Source organism: Conger conger, chromosome 7, assembly GCF_963514075.1.
Source record: "Conger conger chromosome 7, fConCon1.1, whole genome shotgun sequence".
Classification (NCBI taxonomy): Eukaryota; Metazoa; Chordata; class Actinopteri; order Anguilliformes; family Congridae; genus Conger; species Conger conger.
The window spans coordinates 6669584-6683854 of NC_083766.1; the positions used below are offsets into that span (position 1 = coordinate 6669584).

At 42.1% G+C, this 14271-nt stretch overlaps 2 protein-coding genes across 2 annotated transcripts; both read right to left on the reverse strand.

Annotated features, from left to right (window-relative positions):
* Positions 1–6579: 6579 nt before the first annotated feature.
* Positions 6580–7395, reverse strand: LOC133132439 (odorant receptor 131-2-like). Its single transcript, XM_061247884.1, has one exon. The coding sequence runs from the start codon at positions 7393–7395 to the stop codon at positions 6580–6582; it is 816 nt and encodes a 271-aa protein (XP_061103868.1).
* Positions 7396–12120: 4725 nt separating this feature from the next.
* LOC133132440 (odorant receptor 131-2-like) lies at positions 12121–12999 on the reverse strand. Its single transcript, XM_061247885.1, has one exon. It carries the CDS (start codon positions 12997–12999, stop codon positions 12121–12123), a length of 879 nt encoding a protein of 292 aa, XP_061103869.1.
* Positions 13000–14271: the final 1272 nt, after the last annotated feature.

Sequence of the window (14271 nt, forward strand, 5' to 3'; positions counted from 1 at the left end):
GTGAGCCTACACCAACTCTGTATTCAGAGTTGCCTTTTTTTGGTCCGCCATTTTTGTTACCTCATAACAGTACGATCTGGCCACATGGACCAAGCACACTCTGAATCACCTAGTGCACCCCCCAGTGCAGAGGCCACGCCCTGGCAACAAGCAATAGCTTCCCAGAATATCATGACCAGATGTTACGAGAGATGATGGATCATTTGAAGACTTTAACCCTCACTGTGAGTCAATACGGGAACCTGTTGGAACAAAGCCATGGAACCCCGGCCCAAACTCCACCACCAGCTCCACCGGATCCACCCGTTCCAGCAGCTCCCAACCCTGGCCTGATTCCCTGAGAGCCCCTGATTCCCACTCCCCAGCGTTATGCAGGCGAGTTAGGCAAATGCAAGTCTTTTCTTTTGCAATGTAGTTTGGTTTTTGAACAGCAAGTTTCATCGTATGCTACCGATAGGGCTAAGGTTGCCTATATTATGGGGTTATTGGTCGATAATGTTCTAGATTGGGCCACAGCTGTCTGGGACAAACAGCCACACCTGTTTGCCTCATGTGCTAACTTTATGGCCGAAATGCGTAAAACCTTTGACCATCCAGTTACTAGCCAGGACTGCTCTCAGAGGTTGCTGTCCATATGTCTGGGGAGCTGTAGTGTAGCCGAGTACTCAGTTGAATTTCGCACACTAGCAGCTGATTGTGGTTGGAATGATGAGTCTCTCCGTGGGACTTTTCTTCGAGGGCTAAGTGAGGTTTTAAAAGATGAGTTAGCTACCCGCGATGAACCTCAGTGTGGGTGAGGGTTAGTAGAAGGGTTAGACTCTATGGATGGGTAGGACTGTATAGGGCTGTTCGTATTTTAACACCGCACACAATCTGGAGTGTCGGCCAGAACACTACTTCGAGGCCAGAATGTTCAGGGCAGGAGGGGCGCATGTGAGAGAGGACACAGAATGAGGAGACGGGATTGGATGCAATCACTTGTATTATCCACAAGATATCACAGTGCAACAAGGTGTGTGTATATTCCGGTGTGTGTGTTCCAGTTCTTTCTCTACATTGAGTAGATGGCTAGTGTGGTTCTGAAAATAAAGATAAATAATAATAAGCATAGGGCTACAACGTAGCACGCATGCATGTGTCATAGTTAACGAGCTAGTCAACTTGCAGCATTACCGAGGAACAAGCAGGCAAATGACCAGCTAGATAATACCAGTAAACTATGTCCTTACACAGTACTAAGCAAACTAAGCATACAGATAAACCAAATAACACATTTGGCATATATGCGCCGGATAAAGGTCTGTGTGCTGGCACAATACGCGTAATTTAGCAGCTAATAATAACGTCAGCCAACACGGTAGTAAATGCTATAAGTGCGAACATTTTTCTCCCTCGCTTAAACTAGCAACAGGCAATTCACTTCTCGCAACACATTTCATAGCTTAACATACAGCCTTAACTTCATTTTAGAAAACTTACTTCGTTCATAGACGCACACTTTAAACTACCGGGTATACTTTGCTCAGACAACACGGAGAGCAATGAAGTTGCTACTTCAACAGCGCGTCAGCCTAAAAGTAAACAATAGGTCTCGCGTCTTAACGTAGGTGCTGGGAATATCAAATTAAAAGTTCATAAGCATGAAAAGGAGAAATAAACAGAATATAAGTCCTGAGCCTTTTGTACACTCAGACTCTAGATTCCTTGATATCTATTGCAGTTCGTTCAGATAACCGCCTCAGAGAGAGACGCAGAGAGAGGACTCAGAGTAGTGCTAGCTTTTCTCAAGGCCGCAGTCAGTTTCTGTCTCGAGTCCAGGCCCCTGTCAAACCCCCTTGTTCTCGTGAGCCCCCAGTCTCCCCCTCAGCCTCTGCCACCCCCGCTGAGGAACCCATGCAGTTGGGCAGAGCCCGCCTTTCCCCTGAAGAGCGCCAGAGGCGTATGACGGCAGGCCAATGCCTCTACTGTGGACAGAACGGACACTACATCGCCTCATGCCCCCAGTGCCCAAAAGGAAGAGCTCACCAGTAGCCGTGGGTGTACTGGTGAGTGACCCTTCGCCCTCAGACTGTCCACGACTACAGTTTAAAGCCACCTTACTCGTTAAACAGCTGAACCTCCCCGTGTTGGTTTTGATTGGCTCTGGGGCAGAAGAAAATTTCATGGGCCATGACGTGGCTCGTCAGCTCAATACTCAGACAGAACCGCTGGAATCCCCCCTTGACGCTAATGCACTTGACAGGAGATCCTTGACAGGGTAACTCACAAGACCAGTCCCCTCCAGCTTTTGATCTCCGGCAATCACCATGAGACTATTCAGTTCCACCTTATTAGCTCGCCCAATTCCCCAGTGGTCCTTGGCCATCCCTGGTTAAGTCAGCACAAGCCCCACATAGATTGGAATTAAAACCAAGTAGTTAGTTGGAGTTCTTACTGTCACTCTACTTGTCTTCGTTCAGCCAAGCCCCCCCTCTAAGCGCCTCCTGGAGACACCCACTCCTACACCCCCAGACCTAGCCTCCATTCCAGCTGAGTATCATGACCTTGCAGAAATCTTCAGTAAAGATCGGGCCCTTTCCCTGCCACCTCACCGCCCCTATGACTGTTCTATTGACCTTCTTCCTGGAGCCCCCCTCCCTGCTAGCCGCCTATACAACCTCTCTAGACCTGAGAGAGAGACCATGGAAACTTATATTAAAGAGTCACTCGACGCTGGCATCATCCAGCCGTCCACTTCTTCATTGGAGGCAGGCTTCTCCTTTGTAGGCAAAAAGGATGGCAGTCTCCGCCCTTTCATTGATTACCGTGGCCTTAACAATATCACCGTTAAAAACAAATACCCCTTACCTCTTCTGTCTTCAGCCTTCAAACTCCTACAAGGAGCTACAGTGTTTACCAAACTGGACCTGCGCAATGCCTACCACCTCCTGCGTATCAGAGAAGGAGACGAGTGGAAGACGGCTTGTAAGACACCAATGGGACATTTTGAATACCTTGTAATGCCATTCGGATTAACAAATGCCCCAGCCTTCTTTCAAGCTCTAGTTAATGACGTCCTGTGGGATTTTCTCAATCGCTCTGTTTTCGTGTACCTTGATGATATACTAATCTTCCCTCACTCTCTGGAGTGGGTCTTGTCAAAAAATGCTGGCAATAGCCACTGGTGACATCTGAGAAACATGAAATAATTTGTTCCGCTATATGGTATATTGATTAATCATTGAATGAGCTGCAATGCAAGTAATATATAATGACATACAATGAAAAGCTGGGTACATTTGAAATTAACATAATAACACAAAGAGAGAAGACAGAGAGTCTGAAGCAAGTTAGGCACTGATAAGAAATAGAACTGTAAATACCTTTTAATCTTGCAGCTGTTGTGTCAGCATCAGTAACTGCATGTGCTGAAGAGTATTTACTGTATATATAAGATGACTGTGACATGCAATGGCCATCAGGGTGTTTAAAATGGTGTGTGTGTGTGTGTGTGTGTTGACTATATCGGTAGCAATTGCTATTCCCAACCTTTAATTTAAGAATGAGAATAGTAATTGCTACCAATATATTCAACTCAGACACACACACACACACACACACACACACACATTGAAGCTCACCAGTTCAGTGGTGTACTATTTTAAACACCCTGCAATAGCAATAACAATAGCACCCTGAAATAGCTATAGCAATTGCTATTCCCAAACTTTTGAAATTTGAAATTTGGCTTTTCATTTTGGTTTCATGCTTTGGTTTTTTGTTTTCGTATGGAGGGGAGACCGGGGACAAATGTAACATGCTCCAACATGTATAACTCAATGAGTGTTTATGCTGATATAAGCTACCCACATTTGTCTGCTACAAATACTAGTCATTTAGATATTGTCTTGAATGTCACAGAATGCTTGAGTGTTATGTACGCCTCTGAAAACCCAAACGCAGACCACAGGATTATTTATTATTTAATAGTCCGAAATCGTAGCCAGGAGATCCAATACAAAGACAAAAACGAAAGGCAAAAGAATAGTCGAAAAAACTGGCGAGGGGGTCAAAAATCCAGAAAATCAAAAGGCTAAAGTACAAAAGGACGAAGGCAAGAATCAAAACCAGAAAACAAAGCAGAATGTCGAAAATCAGAAAAGCAGAAAGGCAAACAAAACAAAAGGGCAAGGCAGGCTTGGAATTCAAATGGCAAAGGGGTGTCTATCAAGAATCTCAAGAGTTAGGCTTACGAGGTATTCGGCACTAAAACTGATCAACGTTCTGACAAAGAACAATGCAGAGACTGAGGTTTAAATACATGAGGGAAGGTGACAATCTAGGTTGGGAAACATAATAGGGTGATAACATAATAACGGGAGGGAGACGAAAACACGGACTGGATGCACAAATGTAAAACATACGGCTCCGGATTAGGGAGTAGACATTTGCAAAGTTTGAAGACGTAGTGATAGTTAGAGACAGGTGCGAACACTTCGCTGAAACTAAATGAGTAATCAGGGATAGCATAGGGAGGCGGAGTTACAGAACAATGCAGAAATACTAAGAGATTGCGTTAGTGAGTTAGTTACGTGAATATTTCTAAACTACCCAATAAAAGTGATTGTTAGTTCGTTAGTTAGACAGACAGTAAGTGTATTAATCGGATTAGTAGATTAGTAGTAGTTAGTAAGAATCGCGCTTTACAACATTTAACTACCAAGAAAAAGCAGGAAGTAAGAATCGGGAGTCTTAGAACAAATGTTGAAAACCCGAAAAACTACCGTAACCACCCGAATAGTGGGACACGCAGACAGGGGAGTGACTAGACTGGTAAACATTCAGACGCAGACATAACAGGGGAGGACAATAGAGAACTGTAATGGAAAACATAAATCAGGTAACTATGAAAAATTAATAATAAACAAGAATAAACATGAAAACATACAGAACAAATACAGAAACATTACACCAGAGACCTAATAAACTGCAATACATCTGATAACCACTGCAGTTTGCGGGGATAATGAAAATTCCTGATTTTTCAACGTACAAAACTTGTTACATCTATGGTCTCCATACAGATTACAGCATTGGATTCTGGGAGATGACGTCCCTCAAAGATGTCCAGACACATTCTTTCTGAAAATAGACAGATGTGCGTGGTTTTCTCGTGTTATACTTTTAAAAAGAACCAAAAAAAACATGTGCTGATGGCTAGCTCACAAGACTATTAATCATAATACTGCAGCCTCACGGATCTAAGTGCACCTAGCTGGCTAGCCAGCTTGCAGCCTAGCCGGCTTATACAGCTGGTAAGTAGCTAATACAAAAAAATGTATATTTGTCATAATAAATGCAACAAAATTCAGTAATTAAAGCCACGATATTTGCATTTTGAAAATCAAAATACGAGGCAATTGTGGTAAAAATATATATTTATATATATATATACCTAAAAAAAAGAGACAAAAGAAAACATATTATTATTTCATTTGCTGCTCCTCAAAGAATCATCTGTCAAAGTAATGTTGCAACTCTCCAAATGATATTTTTGCGCAGTTGCAGGTCTTGCTGCTTTAATGGTAGAGAGGATCTAAGCCGTACAGGGGTCATCCTGTAACAAGTGGTAAAATAAGACTCTAGACTGCAGTCAGAAGTCTCACCTCAACCATCTTCTCTCAATTGCAGCACAGTCAATCACAAGTCCAGTTTAACTAACAATACCAGTTATGTGCAATGTGTTGTGTTTGTCTTTTACAATATAACTACTGATAACAATGTTACATTATTTTGTCTATCTATTGAATATACAAAGGTAATGGATAGTGAGATAACCTGACTTAATAAATTTGATGAGTACATGACTACTTGTGCTTGTATTCTGTTTTGTGCAGATCAATTTAAATGTCATCATGAGCATCGTAATAGGTTGTCAATTAAAACCTGTTCAATGGGCTGCCTATAGCTGGCTGTGTGATGAGGTCAGTGTTCATTCTCAAATGAAACATCCATATAATGTTGATTGTCTACTTAGAATTTCCCTGGTGTAATTATAATTATAATTATCCATTTCGCTGTTGTGGATTTGTACATAGGATTTCTATTATGTACTTTTGTATAGACTTTCTAGAACATGATCAATCTAGCGATGAGATTCTCTGACCAGTGCCAGAAAAGCAATTGCCTTGTATATTCAATGCCCGCCTCTGTGTGGAGGCAACTATAGTATGCAGTGCAGACAGTAAGTATTTGCACAGTGACACATTTTCTGTTATTTTTGCTCTGTACTCCAGCAAACAAACAGTTGAAATAAAGCAATCACTATGTGGTTAAGTGCAGACTTTCAGCTTTAATTGAATAATATTACATCCGGATTGGGTGAACCATGTAGGAATTACACAATACACATATTTGAAAGAAACATAACTGAACATTTGGACTTGAGCTGTAGCATTACTATACTATAAATTTACAGCCTGCATGGGATATTATTTTGCTCTTCTGGAAATATCCATTTCACCTCAGTTATTCCACTAAATATCTAAAGGTATAAATGATTTGACAAATGTCATTTTACATTTAAACCCTCATAGAGTGTTACTTGAGTGTGGTGGGGTTGCACCTGAAGTACCCGAGGAAAAGTGACCGGATGGCACTGTCTCTCAGTCCATAAATGAGGGGACTCAGACATCGGGGAAGAACAAGGAGGCAAAAAAAGTTCAAGTATTGCAGAGGCACATACAAGGCAGTGGCAGTCTCGACAATCAGAGCCTCAAACACTGTACACAGTAAAGAGGTGATACATAGTCCCAGCTGAAACATGTGGAGCAGCACAGTTTTGCGAGCCTTATTGGCTGAATCCTTGTTTGTGGAAGCTGATTTAGCTACTAATGTTATACTAACGTAAATATAGAGGATTGTCAGAGCCACAACCACAAGGAAAAAAAAATTGAACCCAGAGCTAAAGGCGAGCTGCCATTCCTCAATTAACATCTGCTGCCGTGTACAAAATACGGGTGCTGTGAAAAAGTGGGGATCAAGTGCAATGGTGTAAAATATCTCAATGAGGATTTGAACAGAGCTAATGAGCCACATTAGTCCAATAGCGATCGCTGTCCTTCTCTGGGTGGCGATCTCTGTGTGACGCAAAGGGAAGCGAATGGCCACATAGCGCTCCAGTGAAATCACTGCCAGGTTGAGTGGGGTGTTGTTATAAGTGATTACACTAATCAGTACCAGGATAGAGCATACGGCCTTAGACATATGCAGGAATGCCAAGACACATAAGAACAACACTATACTGCCCATCAGATGAACAGAATCATTGATGAGCATGTGGGCAAAGAGGATGTAACGCGAGTCCTCCCTGAATTTTGGTTTGCTCCACAGAATGAAGAACATGACGCTACTCATGAAGGTAAAAATAAATGCTGTACCCAATATCACAATTACCTCTGTCACCACAACTGCAGTCATCTGTACTACAACAACTTGCTGTTGAATGAATGTGAGCTGTCCAGATGAAACATTGCCCTCCTCCATAGATCACTTCCTACTTAACCTAAGAAAAAATTACCCTGAATATTTGCGAAAAATAGAATTGATTTCTTTTGCTTAAATGAAATGGTACAACTCAATAAGATTGGAAAAAATTTGTTTGCACACCTGACATAACGTTCTGTCACAGAAACAAAGAGACATAGAAACTACAGTAGATCAAAGGGTCTCTTTGCAATCCTAGAAAAATATTTGACCTGTGACCACACTATAATAAATGCCTATTTACAGGTATTGTACAGTACGCAGGAGTGTCTTCATTCCAGAATTCAGCCAAATACAATGCACACTGAACAGCTGGCCTTCATTTTTGAATAATATCCCAAATATAAATAAGAAGCTGATCTTTTTCAAAAGTGCAATTGGAAGAATCCTTGAGCTCCTTTTGCTGCTGTGCAGCATCTGACAATCTGTGTGCTGGTGACATTTATTTATATACAAGGGTGATACACTGTTGTCATGCCATCGTCACTAGAGTATATGCAGTAACACAATAATATAACAAAAGGTGTGTGAGTGTTATGTGGCAAGCAATTAATCAATTAAGATGACCCACAAGTTGCCTGGAGTGAATCTGAAATATTCCATGTTTCTAAAGCACACATGGCTAAAGAGTAATTGCAATTAATTAACATGAAATGTAGTTAAAGGTTGCAAGACCTATGGCCAATAGTGGGTCCATAAATTCCCTGTAATGTTGGTCAGGGCAACATGGAAAGACATTATGTTTTGAGTCATATTAGTGAAATGTGCAAGTATTTAAATTAAGTGGAGAAGTAACAGCTGTCAGTTGAAACATTTCTGAACCATTTGAAGAATACACTTTGGTTTCACAATGTAGAAATTATAGCACATTTTATACCTCGCCCCATTTCAAGACACCATCATGTTTGGGACATGTTCATTTCCCAAGGCCGGGCCTCTCTGTGCGGAGTTTGCATGTTCTCCCTGTGTCTGCGTGGGTTTCCTCCGGGTACTCCGGTTTCCTCCCACAGTCCAAAGACATGCAGGATAGGCTGATTGGAGAGTCTAAATTGCCTGTAGGTATGAGTGTATGAGTGTGTGAGTGAATGGTGTGTGTGCGCCCTGCGATGGACTGGCGACCTGTCCAGGGTGAATTCCTGCCTTTCGCCCAATGTATGCTGGGATAAGCTCCAGCCCCCCTGCTACCCTGTTCAGGATAAGCGGGTTAGGATAAGGTATGTATGCATGTATGATAGACTCAAGCATTTTACATACAATATGAGATAAACTGATAGGCCTGTAATTTACAGGGTCAGTATAGTCACCCCTCTTAAATATTGTTATTATACTCCCCTGTTTCCAGTTATCTGGCATTTCGCCATGTCGCATGTCGTGACACACCCTGGGGAGGACAGACGAGTTGGAGACCGGAAAATACAAAAATTCCGGATGACACAGGCATTTTATTAAAGGGAATTCTGACGGGGGAAGGGTGAGAGAGCGAGAGTGATGCCACAAATAAACAAAACATCTTTGCAGTCACCCTCACGGGATCTGGGTAAAAATAATAAAGGCAAAATAACAAAGGCAAAATAAATCAAACCACACTGTTGCTTTTCAGCTTTATAGCTTTCTCCTGTCCTTGCAAACGCTGTCCCTCCCCTCTTTTTCATACCATGACAGCGGTTTGTCAGTCATTTTTACAGTGAGGTCTGTAAGTACTTGGACAGTGGCACAATTTATGTTCTTTTGAATCTGTACTCCAGGACATTGGATTTAAAATTAAACAATGACAATTAAAATGAAGTTAAAATGCCGATTTAACCTTTGAGGGTGTGTACATCCATATCAGGTGATCTGTGTAGGTATTGCATCCCTTTTTATAGATTATATCATATAGTCCCATTTTAGGGGACCAAAAGTAATTGGACAGTTGTCTTCTCAGCTGTTTTTGGTTAGACAGGTGTATTCAATCGCTTCGTGTGCTAGCCAACATAGCTACCCAACATAATTATCATGAATAACAAGTGCAACCTGCCTAGCTAGCGTTATTGGAAACCCTATTACTGTAACGTTACCACCAAAACTACTTAGCTACCTCACCAGTTTTACAACCGGCAAGGTCAGATGAAACGTTTCAGAGTTTCATATTTGTAAAGTTATCATCCCATTGTTTCCCTATATATGGACTTCTGTGATGCTTTCAGTGTTAAGAGTTTTGAAAAAGCGTACTCAGTATTGGGACAAAAACTGTATTGAAGTTCAACATTGTGAGTTGATATCAGCAACCAGATTGTTTATTTTTTTTAAGTATTTTTTGTGCATTGCCAGTCAGGAATATCAATCATTCCGGAGCCCAATGTATATTCAGCCTAATCCATCTACACCCAATGCACCAATGTGGACTGTGTCCATTCCCCAGTGATTCTGGAAAAAAGAGCCCTTGGTCCAACCTCTGAAGAAGGTCAGATATTATGGCAAATCATAATGTAAGCCTTAATTTTCTCATTCTGTCATAACGCTCTTTAAAAAACATTATTTCATTGTAAGTAGCTAATATATATATATATATAGATCTATATCTTTTTTTTTTTTACCACAATTGGCTCGTATTTTGATTTTCAAAATGCAAATATTGTGGCTTTAATTACTGAATTTTGTTGCATTTATTATGACAAAAAAGCCCTATTGTCAAACATGGGAGCCTTCACTGATGACAACGCACCAACTGATGACACTCAATTGGTCCCGCCCACACACACATCATCTCACACATGTCACCCTGCTTAAACTTTATCTGGCCCAGACTGAGCTGCTCTGCATCCATACCAAGTCTGATCTCTTCCAAGACTTCTGCATCACCTCATACTGATGAGCTTACTTCCTGACAGAGGTGGTTGCTGAACTGAAAGTAGATTGGATGGAAACCTGACTATGTATTATTCAGATCATGTTAATCAATGAAAAAGAATGAAAACAGGTTAAAACTGAAACACCCCCACCACAATGTATTTCATCATGACCGCTTTTCAAGACCGTTTTTGTTTTCTGTGGGAAATCTACACCTGATCAGTGCACTCTGCAACCTACTCATAATGATACCTTTTGTCACATTTTCAATCTCCCCCTTGAACCTGGCAGTTATGTCAGTGGAACGTTATGTGGCCATTTGCTTTCCTTTACAGCACACAGAGTTTGTCACCCAAAAAAGGGCATATTTATCCATCGCTGTAATCTGGTTGCGTAGTTCGATCAACTTCATTATTGACATATTGTACAAGACTGTGGTAGATTCAAATTCTCTGACGACACATACAATTTGCAGATGAAGGATACTGTACATTGCTAAGTGGCGGGTAAAATTGTCCCAAATATTTAATGGTCTTTACTTTGCAACTATATCACTAATTCTCATCTATACCTACATTGGTATTATGGTAGCAGCAAAATCATAAAGTTTCCACTGACAAAAATAATTGCATACCTAAAAAAAAGAGACAAAGGAAAGGGAAAAAATATTATCACATTTTATTTGATGCTCCTCAGAGAATCATCTGTCAAAGTAATGTTGCGACTCTCCAAATGATATTGTTGTGCAGTTGCAGTTCTTGGTGCTTTAATGGTACAGAGGATCTGAGACGTATAGGGGTCATCCTGTAACAAGTGGTAAAATAAGACTCTAGACTGCAGTCAGAAGTCTCATCTCAACCATCTTCTCTCAATTGGAGCACAGTCAGTCCAGTTTAAATAACAATGCCAGTTATGTGCAATGTGTTGTGTTTGTCTTTTATAATATAACTACTGATAACAATGTTTCATTATTTTGTCTATCTATTGAATATACATAGGTAATGGATCGTGAGATAACCTGACTTAATTAATTTGATGAGTACATGACGACTTGTGCTTGTATTCTGTTTTGTGCAGATCAATTTAAATGTCATCATGAGCATCGTAATAGGTTGTCAATTAAAACCTGTGTAATGGGCTGCCTATAGCTGGCTGTGTGATGAGGTCAGTGTTCATTCTCAAATGAAACATCCATATAATGTTGATTGTCTACTTAGAATTTCTCTGGTGTAATTATAATTATAATTATCCATTTCGCTGTTGTGGATTTGTACATAGGATTTCTATTATGTACTTTTGTATAGACTTTCTAGAACATGATCAATCTAGCGATGAGATTCTCTGACCAGTGCCAGAAAAGCAATTGCCTTGTATATTCAATGCCCGCCTCTGTGTGCAGGCAACTATAGTATGCAGTGCAGACAGTAAGTATTTGCCCAGTGACACATTTTCTGTTATTTTTGCTCTGTACTCCAGCAAACAAGCAGTTGAAATGAAGCAATCACAATGTGGTTAAGTGCAGACTTTCAGCTTTAATTGAATAATGTTACATCTGGATTGAGCGGACCATATAGGAATTACACAATACAGATATTAGAAGAAAAAAAAAACGAACATTTGGACCTGAGCTGCAGTATTATTATAGCCTGCATGGGACACTATTTTGTTCTTCTGGAAAAATGCATCTCACCTCAGTTATTCCAGTAAATATCTAAAGGTGTAAATGGTTTGACAAATGTCAATTTACATTTAAACCCTCATAATGTGTTACTTGAGTGTGGTGGGGATGCACCTGAAGTACCTGAGGAAAAGTGGCCGGATGGCACTGTCTCTCAGGCCATAAATGAGGGGACTTAGACATCGGGGAAGAACAAGGAGGCAAAAAAAATTCAAGGATTGCAGAGGCACATACAAGGCAGTGGCAGTCTTGGCAATCAGGGCATCAAACAATGCAAACAGCAAAGAGGTGATACATAGTCCCAGCTGAAACATGTGGAGCAGCACAGTTTTATAAGCCTTATTGGCTGAATCCTTGTTTGTGGAAGCTGATTTAGCTACTAATGTTATACTAATGTAAATATAGAGGATTATCAGAGCCACAACCACAAGGAAACAAATGGTTAACCAATTGGACAAGACAAGCTGCCATTCCTCAATTAACATCTGCTGGCGTGTACAAAATACGGGTGCAGTGAAAAAGTGGGGATCAAGTGCAATGGTGTAAAATATCTCAATGAGGATGTTAACAGAGCTAATGAACCACATTAGTCCAATAGCGATCGCTGTCCTTCTCTGGGTGGCGATCTCTGTGTGACGCAAAGGGAAGCGAATGGCCACATAGCGCTCCAGTGAAATCACTGCCAAGTTGAGTGCGGTGTTGTGATAAGTGATTCCAGTAATCAGTACCAGGATAGAGCAGATGGCCTTAGACATATGGAGGAATGCCAAGGCAAATAAGAACAACACTATAGTGCCCATCAGATGAACAGAATCATTGATGAGCATGTGGGCAAAGAGGATGTAACATGAGCCCTCCCTGAATTTTGGTTTGCTCCAAAGAATGAAAAACATAACGCCACTCAAGAAGGTAAAAAGAAATGCTGTACCCAATATCACAATTACCTCTGTCACCACAACTGCAGTCATCTGTATTACAACAACTTGCTGTTGTATGAATGTGAGCTGTCCAGATGAAACATTGTCCTCCTCCATCGATCAACCATAGAAAGAGCTGCTTCTACTCAACTTTCTTCTTTCTTTTCTAACAACAACCTGTTAGACCCCCATCAGTCTGGCTTCAGATCGGGCCACTCGACAGAGACCGCGCTCCTCTCCGTCAGTGAGTCGCCGCATGCCGCACGAGCAGCCTCCCTCTCCTCTGTCCTCATTCTTCTAGATCTCTCTGCTGCCTTCAACACTGTGGATCACTCCATCCTCCTGTCCGCCCTGTCAGCAAAGGGCATCTGTGGCACAGCCCTGGACTGGATTGAGTCCTACCTCTTTGGTCGCTACTTCCAGGTTGCCTGGGCTGGTACAGTATCGACACCTCGGCCCCTTGCCACAGGAGTTCCCCAGGGCTCAGTCCTAGGCCCGCTTCTTTTTTCTCTTTACACTCGTTCCCTTGGCCCTGTGATCACTGCACATGGGCTATCCTACCACTGCTATGCGGATGATACCAAACTCTTCATCTCGTTCCCTCCATCTGATACACAGGTTTCTGCCTGTATCTCTGCTTGCCTGAGTGACATCCAGAGCTGGACGGTTAACCACTATCTAAAGCTGAACCCAGGCAAGACTGAAATTATATTTATCCCTGCTAATACCTCTCCACACCTGGATCTCTCCATTTCCCTTGGGCATACCACACTCATGCCATCACCCAGTGCAAGGAACCTCGGCGTGGTGATGGACAGCAGACTGTGCCTTTCCGAGAACATTGCAGCGGTGACCCGGTCATGCAGGTTCTTCCTATACAACATATGGAGAATCCGCCCCTTTCTCACCCCATACTCAACCCAGCTCCTGGTCCATGCGATGGTTCTGTCCCACCTGGACTACTGCAATTCCCTCTTGGCCGCCATCAGACCCCTCCAACTTATCCAGAATGCAGCAGCTCGTCTGGTCTTCAACCTTCCCAAATACTCACACGTCACCCCCCTGCACCCCTCCCCCCCCAAGCAGTTAAGGGGTCTTCCCCAGCTTACCTACAAAAAATCATCAGACCCTACACCCCCGGCAAACCTCTTCGTTCAGCCTCCGCAGGCCACTTGGCATCTCCCCCTCTCCGAACCTCCACCTCACGCTCACGACTACTGTCTGTTCTGGCTCCACGGTGGTGGAACGAACTCCCCGTTGTGGTCAGAACTGTAGGATCTCTCCCCACCTTCAAGCTGAAGACGCACCTCTTCAAGCAGCACC

Coding starts and splice junctions, on each gene's coding strand:
- LOC133132439 (XM_061247884.1), bottom strand. CDS start 7,395: ATGAGTAGCGTCATGTTCTTCATTCTGTGGAGCAAACCAAAATTCAGG.
- LOC133132440 (XM_061247885.1), bottom strand. CDS start 12,999: ATGACTGCAGTTGTGGTGACAGAGGTAATTGTGATATTGGGTACAGCA.